Here is a 14,332-nt window from a genome sequence, read left to right on the forward strand (position 1 = left end):
GTAGTAGAAGTCGAGCAGAAGCCGAGAGAGAAGCAAGAGAAGCAGAAGCAGAGATCACCGGAGAGCCCAGATAGAGTGAGGATTTGCTGGGCGTTGGGAGGCCTTCCAGCCTCCCAGCCCCCCAGACCCCCTGGCTGCTGTGTACTGGGTAAATCCCAATAAAAAAAAAAATCTGCAAAAACCACTGAGGACTCTGAGTCCTCCTTTACCGGGTCTGCTGGATCAGAAAACCTGTTTAGTGGTCCTTCCTGCCCTTATACCCAGTTTAAAAGACATGGTGATTAAGAAACTGGGCTCTTGGCCTCCCTGGAGACGCAGGGGTTAAAGACATAGCACTATCAAGCTAGCTCCAGCCACTGCAACATGAGTTCGATCCCAGACCAAGGAGATAACCCACGTAGTGCAGCAGACCTCTCCTGTCTGACCTGCTGCTCCTCTCAGCAGCTTATTTCAGCAGATCCACCTGTTTTGCTCCCTTCTCTGTTTCCAGTGAATCCTCTCACAACCCAAACCTCTGACCTACAGCCCATTTCTTGTATCCATAAATAAATCTTTTTTAAAAAAAGAAAAAGAAACTGAGCTCCTAACCTACCTGATGAGTTGCCTCAATTTCCTCTTCCTATAAGACTGGAATTTTAAGATTCCTATTCCCTTTCTCATTCCTATTTTTTACAGTTCAATTAGATTGTTCATTTCTCCTTTCACACAATAAGTGATGCTGGACCATGAGCCAGGTCACCCAGCCCTTGCATAGCACAAACCGCAGTCAGCAGGTCCTCTGTCCTCATAAGCTCACAGTCTACTGTCTGTGGTTATTTCAGGAAAATCACTTCATGAAAACAACAAAATCCTTCCTGGAGCCATCACATTTCACATAGATGGCAACCTGATGAGTCTAGAGAAAGAATCAGACTGTAGTTTCTGTTGAGAAGTCAAGGCACATCTCATTACAATCACATCTTCATCCCAGCAACTTGGCATGTGTGCCAGAGAGAACTAGGGCCCAAGGAGGCAGGAGGCTGGAGTTCATGTGACCCTGGGTTTACATCAATGAATAAGGATCTTGCCTATTATTGGCACCAAACTCTAACATTGTGAGTTCGTGGAACAGAATATCATTTTCTCATTTTATGGATCCCAAGGGCCAGAAGGAAAAGTAGAGAAAGAGCATAAAATAACCACCTCAAAATTTTAATCTAAATTAAACTCACCATGATGCCCCATTAACTTCCCTGATACTACTTCTCTCTCTCCCTATAAAATGAGATAATCGACCTCTCTCAAAAGGTTGCTATAAAAACACACAAATCAAAATAAAATGGTTTATATAAACTTAAAGAAAATTCAATTAAAAGCTTAAGCCCTAGATCTGCACTGCTATGTGTCTGATCAAACACCTCAGTGCCTTGGTTTCCTCAACACTAAAATAAGAGGGGGATAATAAGAGTGACAATTCAGATTCATGACAATTAACAGTAGGTGAAAAACCTAGCAAGTGCTCAACAAGTATTCCTTATTACCACCATTATCATACACTTCCTCTAAATTCAACTGTATCATCTGGAGCTTAGCAATAGTGCAATTCGTTTTATTCCTAACACTATAGAAAACATCTTAATAATTTATTTACAACATAGTCATTCTCATTCAATTTTTTAAACTAAGAATCAAAAATAAAATTAAAAAGATTTAAAAGTTGGCTCTCTCCACCGGCCTCATTTACCCACAATAAGGCAGGCTCAGAGCACACCTCAATTAAAGAGCATCTCTGGCAGTGCTGAGCTCTGCAGCCTTTCACACCTCGGAGAATGTGCATAAACAGTCTTCTTGCTTCAGAGGACTGTTCTGAGAAAAAAAAAAACAGCTGTAAATGCCCTTTGTAATCTTTTGACAATGGTGCTACATAAGCACACATTACTGTAGGCATTATAAATTAAGTATGTGGTTACACATGACAATACAAGAAATGCCTGAAACATCTTTCTGTTCCTCAGCATCCAATTAAATTACCATTTCCCCTAAGAAAGAATTCCCAGTTGCATTATCCCACAAAAATGACACCAACACTTAGGACTGTTCACACTGTCATAATCACTTAATAACTCATTTAATCCTCACAACAACCCTCACTACTATTTTTCCATTATACAGATGAGGACACTAAGGTAAGTGGCCATAAAGTGAATAAGAGGCAAAGCTGAAATGTGAAACCAAGTTAATGAGGCTCCCGGGAGCCTGCTGTTAATCCAAATGACACCAGGACCTCCAAAAGCAAGATTCTCTTCCCAATTATACTCCTCCTATTCTTAATCTACAGGATACCCACACCTGCAAATGTAAATTCTCTCTTCATAACTACTATCCCTGCCCCACAGAAATGCACATGCGCCTGTTTATACTATCACAGAACCGACACGGCAATAACGGTCCTAAAGTATCTAGTTTAACTGCTCTGCCAACACAGAGTCTCTATGAAGACAGAATCCCTTGCCTTCTCAGTATTTATATAACCCCACTCCTTCTAAATATAATGTTGGTGCTCGATGAATTAAAGTAGAATTTACCACTGAGCATGTTACCATTCAAAGACTCCACTCTTGTATACTTATGCTCGCTTTCATATTCACCTGCATTTAGGGGTTAATATTTTGCTTTTGTTTTCTTTCTCAGCAAAACTAATCTTATTTTCTCTGCTCAGGCAATACATTTCATTAATTACTTATTCAACAGACCAGAGAAAAACAGGCTATTCAGCTGTCAGATCACACAAGACCTTTTTAATACTTCAGTCTTGTGCAAATTTTTTTAAGCAGAATTTTTTTTTAAATCCCATTTCTGTTTTAATGACTTAAAAAAGAAACTGCCCTTATGGGGGAAAAGAAGCATATAAAAGGTAATAAACATTTAATGATCCAATAATTGGTTATATCAGAGCAATCACTGTTCAGTAATTAACTTCTCTTTCAGCGTGTTCACTTGATATTTTGATAGACCTGGAATTATCCATATTATTTATACCAAAAGCTAAAACCTTCTGGAGGAGCCCAAAACACAACAAGGTTTCCAATCACTCCTATCATCTTGGTAACTTTCCAATGTGGTCTTTTAAGAAGCCAACTGATTAGCAAACACCAAGTGTACCCCCAAGTCTTCAGCATGGAACAGGCACCGAAGCAGCAGAAATGACACCACTGCTAAACTGTGGGGGCTGTGGACATGGCAGCAAGGAGGGCTTAAAGGAAAACATAACAGAAAATTAGAGCTTAAAAGATAGCAAAAAATAATTAAATCGCACCACCAGGAAAGAATACAGTGAACAGCTGGTATGTTGTTACGATGCAAAATTACAATTAAGCTCAGGTTAATGTCATTTCCAACTAATTACCCACAGTCAGTTGGAAGAGACACACACTAAGAGATTTCACTTTGCCTTCTCCAACAGTTTCCCCTACTTACATGTCTGCCATCCAAGCAGCTACAAGTTTTCTGGCAATTATTTTGATGTCACAGCTACTCAAGGGCATCCATTTCACTTCTGTCACATGGGGCTCTTCTGAGTAGTGGATGTTAGGAGTTGCTAACATTTCAACACCTCCCTTTGGTCACACTTCTCATCACATGACACTTCTTTGTGTCCTCTCCAAAAGCTTAATTTCTTACGTTCCAGTCTCCTCTTCTTCCTTCCAGCTCCTCATGAACTGGACCCCTTTTTTTAATACTTTGCATGAAAAGAAAGTGTTGGTCATTTCACAATCATTCCTTATTACTGAGGTGCTTAACAGCTTGCACAAAAAGGACTACAAATAATACTTCCTAAATCAGTCATGTTTTTTAATCCACATTTATTCATCTTAACTAGCCTTCCTCCAACCCCCGCCCTCCAAAAGGTGAGGGTCTCTCTGGCTACCACAATTGGAAAGGAACTTGTAAATAAGTAAACATTACAGGATCAAGTCTCACAAAGGCTCTGTAGCTTCCAAAAGTGACATCAGACAAACAGTGACTTCAACACCAGAAGCACCCTTTCTGTAGAAGAGGCAAGCTAATTTGAAAAATCTTCCTGAATGCACTTTTGCTTAAGGGGAGAGATAAGGCTCAACAACCCCCAAAGCACGAAAGAATCTCTATTCAAAACCACACAAGCTCTCCTATGATCCAGGCACCTTGGACACTGCCCCAATCTCATGCCACACCAAAGTGCATACATAACAGTGCCGCCCACCCCCCACCCCTGCTTCACAGGCATTTGAAAGCAGGTCAGAGAACTTACATTATTTGCACCTCTGAGAATGTGTGTGATGGAAAGGATAAGTGGGGGGAGGGGAGAAGGCAGGCAGTAGTTCTTTGCTACTAATGGACAGATAACTGCTGAGTACCATAACAGATTTCAGTTCCTTTGTGCATGTAGGAATATTTATTTAATCAATGTACTGTAACAAAACAAGCCTCTGGTGTACTTTTGTAAAGATAGAAAGCCATTCAGAGCAGGGTGATTGGAGTCTTGTCACCTGTTTAGTTGATACTGGAGATAACCAAGATGGGGGAGTGTGAGACTGGGGAAGGGGGAGCAGCTCTTGCATCCAGAAAGCCCCCGGTGCCTGTCAAGGAAGTACAGATGTGCTGATGCTGGCACATAATTATTAGTCACTACAGCCCGAGGCCAAGGACAGCTCTCTCCCTCCACAGGAATGGCTCAGGCGCAAGGCTTGCTCTAGGTCCCTTCACTTGGCGCATGCCCTTCCAAAGAAAACAAGCAGGCCTCCCATTTAATACAGTCAGAACTTCTCCCACTAAGACCCAAATGACTCTTCAAGTGTCGAAAGAAAAAAAGGAAAAAGAAGAAACCCCTAAGGAAACTTCATTCCCTCTAACTTTAAATGCTCTGAATAGAATCAAAAGGAGAGACTATTCTGAGGTTGACAGAGAGGAGGGGGAAACTTCTCATAGTTATCAAGAAGCCACCTTTGCACGTGTGCCAAGATAAAGACAGGTGACTACTAAGTCATGCTTGCTAGGCTACCTGGCAGTGATGACAAATGGATTGTTGACCGGAGTCATAACTGACAAGGCTGGTTACTTGTCCTTAAACATTTTTCAAAACTTTTATGAAAATATTTTCAATGAATTAGATTTCAGAAAAGACAACTCTTAGAGGTTAATCTTGACATATGTCGTGAACATTACTAGTCACTGTCATGAACAGGCTTAAGGTTGAAGCAAAACAAAACTGAGCAACACAAACTTAGTATCACCAAAAACTTACAGAAATGAAGGATTAAGAAGCACCTAGTACAGAAAGGCAGAAGTCTTGTCTCGTATACTGTTTTATCAACTTTTACTTATATTCCTAATTTCTTGGGAATTGAGAAGCAGGAGTGGAACAATAAATCTATGGAAAAAACCCTCGGGTGTTTTTTTTTTGTTGTTGCTGTTGCTGTTTTTGCAGTTTTCTATTTCTTACCTAGGTCCTGGTTACTTTGGTGCTCAGTTTATGATAACTCAGTTATACGATACACTAATTTGGGGATGTGTTCTACTTCTCAATTTGCAAGGTTTTAAAACCAAATATACATTACATCTTTAATTTTCATAAAGTTTGGCAGCATAGAAATTATTTAAAATCACCAATCACCGTTACTGCCACCCAAAGAAGACTCAAATAACATTTTCTAAAAAAATGATTCTAAAATCTGTGTACAAAAAAAAAAAAAACTTGTCATAAAAGAACTCCTGGGGATCCTATTGATAAAACAAATAATAACAGTCACACAGCAGAACTAATTTTTAGTCCAACAGGGACAGGGCCCAGGAATCTGCATAGTTAAAAGCTACCCTGGAGAGGCTAACATACAACCCAGGATTTGGAAACCACTGCACAATGCAAGAAAAATTTGAGAGTCCAAACAATCTGAAATCACCTAATCCGGGCTGAAAAAGTGTAGTTATTTTGGAAACGTTTTGCAGAAGCTTTAATAAGTGAAAGGTGCACTCTCCCCTAACACATAGGAGAGAGTGTACATGTGTGTATATGTACATGTGTGTCACACACGACTAAAACTTTGATGAATAATTGTCTCACAATTATATCACCCCTAAAAGGAAGCTGATATGTTACAATCACGAAGTCACTCCTCCTGGGAACCTCATCCTGCAAATATAAGAACAGAAACTGAAATCAAATTACTCCTCTTTGGCCACATGGGATTTGGGGTCACAGGAAGAATCTGAGCATGTACTTTTCCACCACACAGTTGAGGATCCTGCCCCTAATTCTCATTATCATGACTGTGTCCCTAAGAGTTTAGATCCAGAGGTTAATGACACTATGGAAGTCCTTTGCCTAAAAATGCAAAGAATAGCAGGAGCCCAGGTTCCTAACACCACTTACAGACCAGGCTGAATCCAATCCACATTCCCCCTTTCAAATTCGTATTCTCCTTTTAGATAACCACCTTAATCTGGTTTGGAAGCTCCACAGCCAACTGAATTTTGGTCTGGGCATGCATAGGCTACCACAATTCAAAGACAGAAAAAGCACTGCCCCCAGGCCTTTTATCTGAGAGCACAATCAGGGAGCCTGCTGGATAATTTGTTTTAGAATACCAGAGCACTTGTTTTTAAACAAAGCATTAGCCTAGGAAAGGGGTTACAACAAAAGGAATCAAAACCAAAAGAAAAAACAAACAAAAAAAGCCAAACCCCAAGAATCAAGATGGTTTTTCCCACCTTTTTAAAAGCCTTATTTGTGAGACATGAAAATGCAGCTAAAGAAGGCTTACATTGAGGTACCTTTCTCCCATTTAGGTCTTTTTTACTTTAGCCTCAAATGGATACACTAATTTAAATCTAAAAAAAGAAAAACCAAACACCTTCCATGAGTCCTCAGCTCCTACTAAACTCAAGTCTAAAGATACCTCTCCTATAATATTTCCTCTAAATACTTTCCTCTTTTAAGTAAGCCTCCCAAAGACTAGAAAGACATCCTCAAGAGTAGGTCAGATAACCCCAGGGACAAATGTTAGTTTCTAAAATGCCTACCACCCTCCTCCCTAGGGCAAAATCAAGCCGTATCTAGCTATTTTAATTTAGTTCATCCACAGGAGTGACACAAATTAAATTTATAAATGTTTAGCTCAGTTAAAAAAATATTAATGGAAGCAACACAGAGCAGTGGGAAAAGCAGTGACCTATATATGAGGAAATCTTGGTTCCACAGCCCTGTCCTACCACTCACCCACTAGGTCATACAGAACAGTTACATAATTTTCTAGATCTGTGTTCTCATCTATAATAAGGTGGCAATCTAAGGTGCATTACCACCTCTGAAAACATTCATAAAAGAGGGAAGAGGAAAGGTCAAAAACCCCATTAAAACAGTATCAGGAGGGCCTCCCTGGTGGCGCAGGCGGTTGAGCACAGGGCTGTGAAGTTGTCCGCAGCCTCTGCTGTGCTGGTTCCATCCCCAAGGGGCGCAGAGAAGCCCACATGGCACCGCCAACCTCTCATGTCTCACCTGCTACGGCCCTCAGCAGTGTATTTCCGTCGGTCTGCCTGTTCTGTTCCCTGCTCTGTCTCTGGTGAATCCTCTCACCCTCCTGCACATCTGGCCTGTACCCCAGCTCTTGTATAAATAAATAATTCTTAAAAAAAAAAAAAAAGTATCGGGCCTCCCCAGTGGCACAGCAGGTTGAGCGCAGTGCTGTGAAGCTGTCTGCACGCAGCCTCTGCAGTGCAGGTTTGATTCCCGGCCAGCCAGGGAGATTCCCATATGGCATGGCAGACCACTCCTGTCGCCATGCTGCTCCCCCTCAGCAGTGCTTTCAGTCCTTCTGCCTGTTCCGCTCCCCACTCTGTCTCCGGTGAATCCTCTCACCCTCCCACGCTGCTGGCCTGTAACCCAGCTCTTGCATAAATAAAAAAATAAATCTTTATTTAAAAAAAAACCAGTATCAGGAAAAACTTCTTTAAAAGCATTTATTTTGTTCTCTGATGCCAAGTGATTCAAGTCAGGCTCTTATCAATACTACAAAGTATGGCCTCCCCTGTTAATAACACTGTGTGTTGGCCTTGGGCATAAACTCTGTAGCTGTTTCCTCTCCTATAAAATAGTGATCCTGGCAGTACTTACACCTCATAGGACCACTGTACAGGATTACATGAGTTGATTTAGGCAATTAAGTAACATCTAGCACAAAACAAGCATTCAATGAATGCTAGTCCTCGGTATGATTATTGAATCATAGCCATGAGTTGATAGTAGAGACAAAATTGACAAGTATTTTCATGTTGTTTCTAATCGAAAGATAAACAAAAGCATCCTGCCTCTCTACACGAGTTATAGTGCAATCTTTACTTCCACAAACCCTCAGTGCTTCCCAAACTTGTTGATTTGAGCAGTTAACCAAGTATTAGACTCTCTGTTCCTCTGCATGGAAACACAGTGCCAGGGAACCAGAGATTTCTAAATTCACCAAAGAAAGTGTTTTCCTCCCTTGTACAACAATAACAAAAAAAAAAAATCTCATTTCCCACCCACCCTTTCACACACTTAAGTCAAAGCCTACTTTGGCAATTCAAAAGCTGAGAAAACAGCATAGACTTGCTTTTTTAAAATTATCATTTTAGATGGATCTTTTTAAAGCACTCACACATAAAGAGTTCTTCACATGATGAGATTATCCCCCTCTTTAAGTCAAAAACTATATCTGATGAAGATGATGAGGCAGCAAGGAAATCCTATCTACCACTATTTTCTTCCTCCACTAAACCCAAAGCTGTCAGATTTCTTTTTCAGGACTCTTCCCTCAAATTTCCCATTTTCTTCTCATGTTTCACTGACTACTGACTAACCCCCAACATCATACCCAGTGCATTCCCTCTATTCAGGGATCCAAAGGGTGCCCAAGTCCCTGGCTGCAATTGAGACTGGACAGATCTAAGCTTCACTTAAAGTCTTCACAAAGTTCTGATAGTTCAGCCTAGTACAGGCACCTGGGCATAAAATTTTCTTTTCTGCCTTCCTTTCCCTCAATTTGTGAACACATAGGTGGATAAGGGAATTCTATCTGAAGATACAAAAGAGAATATAAGTATCACTATTTCTGCAGCATCTTCCTTAACTTTTATCTTAAGCTGTACATCTATTTCACTCTAATTATGTTAAGCTGTTAATAAAATTTAACTGACTCCAAAAGTCCCTGCAAATTTTAATGTCCCAGTGTTTAACTTCTTGAAGAAATACATTTGTGGAAGCATTTGTAATCGAAATCTTTATAATCAAAAAACTCAATTTAAGCCAAATTAGGCAAAAAAAAAAAAAAATACTCCCTACATGTCAAATGGTTCCCCTGGAGTTTTTTTCTAAGGGAGTATTACAGTTCTACCACACCGTTTTTCTGTTAGACAAAACACCAGAATGTAATACCCCATACATCCCCTCCCCCCATGCCATACTGTTTACCCCCTGTGCCTAGAACAGTGGCTGACACAGAGGAGAAACTCAGTGACCATTTATTGAATGGATAAGTGGCTGGAAGGGGCATGGGCCCACAAAAGGTAACTAGGTCCCCATATAACTGACAACTGACAGTGCATCTGATATCTCAGATGCATCCACAGAAACTGGCCACTCTGATAGCAGGGCACAACTTACCATACATCCTACTGATAAAGCTGACTCAGGCCAAAAAGTCATCAGACAGCTCAGAGCCTGCCTATTAAGATGCGATGACCGTGAGTTTTTTAAATGAAGCCCTATGTCCCCAGTGACTTCTAAGGTAATTTTATAATAACTGTCATTTCACCCCAGACAGTGGCTTCCAACACTTCTGACTTTCTCAGTCCCCCCATCTGATGCCCTATTCTGTTCCTGATCTCTAAAATGTTTTACAACACATATGTAAAGGGAGTCGGAAGACAGCATGAGGGGAGCACTCCAAGACATCACCCTTCAGCATCTTGAAGAGCAGAGCATGTTTAAAAAAAATTGAAATTTTTTTTTTTTGAGAAACAGTGAAGAAACACTAGAGGAGTGACACACCCTCCTTCCTATAGAGGCTCTCAACCCTCACTGCATAACAGAATCCCCTGGGACACTTTTAAAAGTTCTGATGATGGACAAGGGCTCCCTCCCATGGGTATGGGGACTTTTTTTAAAGCTCTCAGGGGATTCTGATGTGCAGCCAGGTTTGAGAAGTCTCCTGCTCTAAAGCTTACAGTTGACTTGCTTCCTGCTCTGACAGTACATGCTCAAAATAGTATGTAAAGAAAAGTATGGTGACATACTAATGTTTGTTCAAGCTGGTGGTGTGTTCTCAGTGTTGATTATGTTATGCTTTATTTTATTTCATATTATAAAATACTTCATAGTCCTACATATACATATACAAAAAAATCTTACACAAACGTATTTTAAAGTAGGCTCCCCATATATTGGTCCTCAAAAGCACTAATATTAAAAGATGATTTGATAAATCCTAAGGAGTAATAGGGACTGGTGGTATCTGGGACTTCTACTTCACAGAGGCAGGGAAGGAATGAAAACAAATTCAATTGGAGCCAATGAGTTGAAAAGGCTGGCCTAGGTCCTATAATACACTTCACAGTACAGATCTTTAAAAATGCTCTAGTCAAACTCAGTTCAAAAAGACCGAAAGATATCAGCTTAACCAGAAATCCACCTAAAATGCACGTCATTGCAAGGACTGTGCCACACTAGCTGTAAGATCCTCTACAAAATCAAGCATTTGCAGATGTAGATGTGCTCGGTGACCAGTCAGTCTTAACTCCCAGGGCTCAGCTACAGATACATCTCACAATGGGATGCTGTAGAGAGCATATATTTCCAGAGGCAAGTCCATCCCCCTCTTCTGGGAAGCAATACAGGGCCTGGAATCAGCCAGCCTGGGCTCAAGTTCTGACTCTTACTTTTGAGCTACATGACAATGGGGAAGTGACTAAAATTCTCTGAACCTGTTTCCTCATCTCTAAAATGAGAGTAAGAATATTCTCTACCTTTCCGGGCTAAATATGAGACTATTCTCAGTACATGACTATCACATGCAGTGGGCCCTTGATAAATGTCAGTCATGATCATGGTTGTTGTTTTTAAAATTATCACCCAAAGAGCAGTGAGTTTTATCACTTAATCACAAAGCTATTCCTCAAGTTGTGGTTCAGGGGAACTGGAATTCTACACATTCTTGAAGCATGTCCTTTGGGAGAATCATACCTATATACAGAAGAGAAGACACAAATCTGATTCCCAAAAAAAAAAGACGCCCAGGGCACAAAGGCCTAGAATGGTGGAACCGAGGTACACTAAGAAGCTCCCATAAAGGAAAGTAACAGTGAGTTCTAGGTCTGGTCTTGTTTTAACATCAGCTGGGTGATTTGGGGGAAGTTCAAAGACTTTCAGTTGGGAAATGAAGGCTTTGGAAAGTTGTTTTCAGCTGTTTGTTTTTTTAAGCAGCTCAAAATTACAGGGGTTTGAAAGTCAAAGTTTCTATACGTTCCTACTTCATCTCTGCTTCTCCTCCTCACTGGCTCCATTCTAGTCAACATGTCCTCTTACAGCTAATCACATTGCCAAGCCTCTCCCTCCTCAAAGACTTCACATTTGCTCATTCATCACTTGAATGCTCTGCCTGTGTGTAAGGTCAGGAATGGACACAGAGCAAGTTTTCTGATCCAGCAGACCGGGTAAAGGAGGATCAGAGTCCTCAGTGGCTTTTGCAGGTTTTTATTGGGATTTACCCGGTACACAGCAGGCAGGGGTGCTGGGGGGCCGGGAGGCTGGCAGTCCTCCCAACCCCCAGCAAATCCTCACTCTATCTGGGCTCTCCGGTGATCTCTGCTTCTCTCTCAGCTTCTTCTGCTTCTTTCTCGGCTTCTCTTTCAGCTTCTGCTGGCGTCCCTGTGACGCCGCCCTTAAAAGTGCAGTTTTAGCCCAGGTGAATCCCATCTACCTATGCCTACATCCTACTCCAGGTGCCCGCCATCAGGTATGCGTTCAGGACCGCAAGGATCCATCATCTATCCTGATGGCGGGAGGGCAGAAAAGCCTGACATTTTTCCCTTACCCTACACTGTGACTCTCTACATTGCTTGCTCCCTCACTACTTTCACATTTCTGTTCAAATATCACCTCCTCAAAAACCCTCACCTAGGTCACATCCTATAAAATTGCACATACGCATACACATACTAGATTCTTGCTGTGATATCTTCACCCCACCTTGAAAACCCCTCATCACCTGAAACAGTATGGATTTGACTGTGCCTCCCCCACTCCTGATAGAATATATATTCCACTGGAGCAGGTATCTATTTCTCTTACTACAACACACCCCTCTGCCTCGAACAGGGTCTGCCTGGCACAGAAAAGCTATTGATAAATATTTCTTGAATAAAAGATTAAAAAAGAATCCAGAGACCTTTTTCTTCCCAAAGAATCTTACCCTAATACATAAAAGAGGTAATGGTGGAGTGCTGGCTGACACGAGGTCAGGGTCTTCCTCAACTGACCCATTGTCCCCTGAGGTGGCCCACACCACTTCCCAATGATCTCCAAAGTCATTTATTGCTCAGAAAACCTCCAAGTTCTCATTATTTCTTTTAGATCCAAGGAGATACATTATATTTGATGAATGACTTTCCATTCTGTGAGTTCACTTACTATTCAATGGCAGCTACAAAAAGGGCCCTGAAATTCAAAGCATGCAATCCCCCAATACTGTTGCATCCCAAAAGTATCTTTAAATAGCAGTTGTAGATGTGGGGGCCTGGGGGTTTTCTTTCCATGCCTTGTAACACGGCCCAGGAGCCTCTGGGAGCTACCACTGAGCCTTTAAATTATAAAACTCTCAATGCTTCAAAGGGAGCAAGGATAAAGTATGGGAAACTCCTAGAGACAGATCCAACACAAAATATAAATCTGGTCAACTTGGCAGTCACTTGGTGACTTCTTGACTCTACTACTTAGGATCTTTTTACATCTAAATGATCCCCTTGCTTAGCCTACTTTGGGCTTACATTCAGGAAAACTGAGGCTGAGGGAATATCCTAGAAAATAACTCTGCAAGAGGCTTGAAAAGTTAGAAGAAACTCTCTCCAGAGAAGCCAGCTAACTACTATATTGTGATGAGGTCTCATGCACAGCTAAAAGAACTCCTCACAATTGAAGGGAAGAGATGAAGTGTACTCAGCAAACAAATAAACAGGACCTCTGCAAATCTATATCGTCTGTAAGTCTTGCTGAATTAAGCAAGAGTTATCGATTGAAAGTGTGGTGACCCATCCCCTAACACTGTAATCTAACCCTTAAAGTAAAAACAATTTAATGCCTTTGCATGTCTGTATGTTTTCTGATGATGCCACTGCTGTCAGCACAGTGCAGGAGTGCTTCTTGGAAGATGGAAGTAATGACAAAGCACATCATTGGGAAGGCAATTATATGCAGTGCTAACCATTTTACAATGGCCATATGGGCTGTATTTCAACAATGTAATTTCCAAATCAGCCTGAGCATACATATTTCTCTGTCCTTAATCCCAGGTACACCATACTAAATGAAACAAGAGCACAGATGAAATATGGGCAGCAGATGTGGAAATCTACAACAAGAATACTAAAGTAATGTTCATCTGTAAATAGTAAACAGAGGGTATCCAGTGACTTAACACAAAATTGACACCATCACTGCCAGGCCATCTTCGTATGTTTCCTTAACTGAAATCATCACAGCACCAGAGGGACGAGGAAGAACAGAGGAAAGATTTTTAAATATACACTTCCTACCCAAGTGTTTACAATCTGAGACCAGCTGAGGTAATACAGAACTGGTATTTTACAAATATAAAAAAATTCAGGTATAAGAGGTCACTTTTAAAACCCTGAACTTAAAGGTGTGGTTTTATTACACTAGATTTTATAGCTATAGTTAAACATCAAAGGCAAAGGTTTGACTTGGGTCTCCCCTAGCATCACAAACTCGATTAAAAACAGAACTCCGCGATATTTCCTTTTTCAATACGCAAAAGGATAATTGAGCTCACTGAAGTAGCTGGATAGAGGTGCAAGACTGCATGCTTCAGAGCATGGCAGTTCCATGAACAAGCTATCAACCTGTCTTCAAAAAGAGACTTTTCAGAGAAGTGTTTAACTTGACTGATCTTCACAGTCACCTAGAAATAATGTTTGAAACCTCAAACCCAATGAAGGTGTTTTCTCTCTCCCTTTCTTTTCCCCCACCCCCCTCTCTCTCTCTCTATCCCCCCCCGTGTGTGTGTGTGTGTGTGTGTGTGTGTGTGTGTGTGTGTGTACATCAGGGGAA

General features: G+C 41.1%; 1 protein-coding gene across 7 annotated transcripts in view; it reads right to left on the minus strand.

Moving 5' to 3' along the window:
• The window catches only part of AUTS2 (activator of transcription and developmental regulator AUTS2), a 1,093,480-nt gene that overhangs the window by 1,064,650 nt on the left and 14,498 nt on the right, over positions 1-14,332 (minus strand). The window contains exon 1 of one of the 7 annotated variants that reach the window (XM_054693592.1): positions 1,751-14,257. The exons of the other annotated variants lie outside the window; for them this stretch is intronic. Within the exon in view, the coding sequence (XP_054549567.1) occupies positions 1,751-1,927 (177 nt within the window). The 5' untranslated portion in view covers positions 1,928-14,257. Of the gene's footprint in view, positions 1-1,750; positions 14,258-14,332 lie in introns of those variants that run through there. 7 annotated transcript variants of the gene reach the window in all.

The sequence above is a fragment of the Talpa occidentalis genome, unplaced genomic scaffold (assembly GCF_014898055.3).
Source record: "Talpa occidentalis isolate TD23 unplaced genomic scaffold, MPIMG_talOcc4v2.1 talOcc4.12, whole genome shotgun sequence".
In the NCBI taxonomy this organism is placed as follows: Eukaryota; Metazoa; Chordata; class Mammalia; order Eulipotyphla; family Talpidae; genus Talpa; species Talpa occidentalis.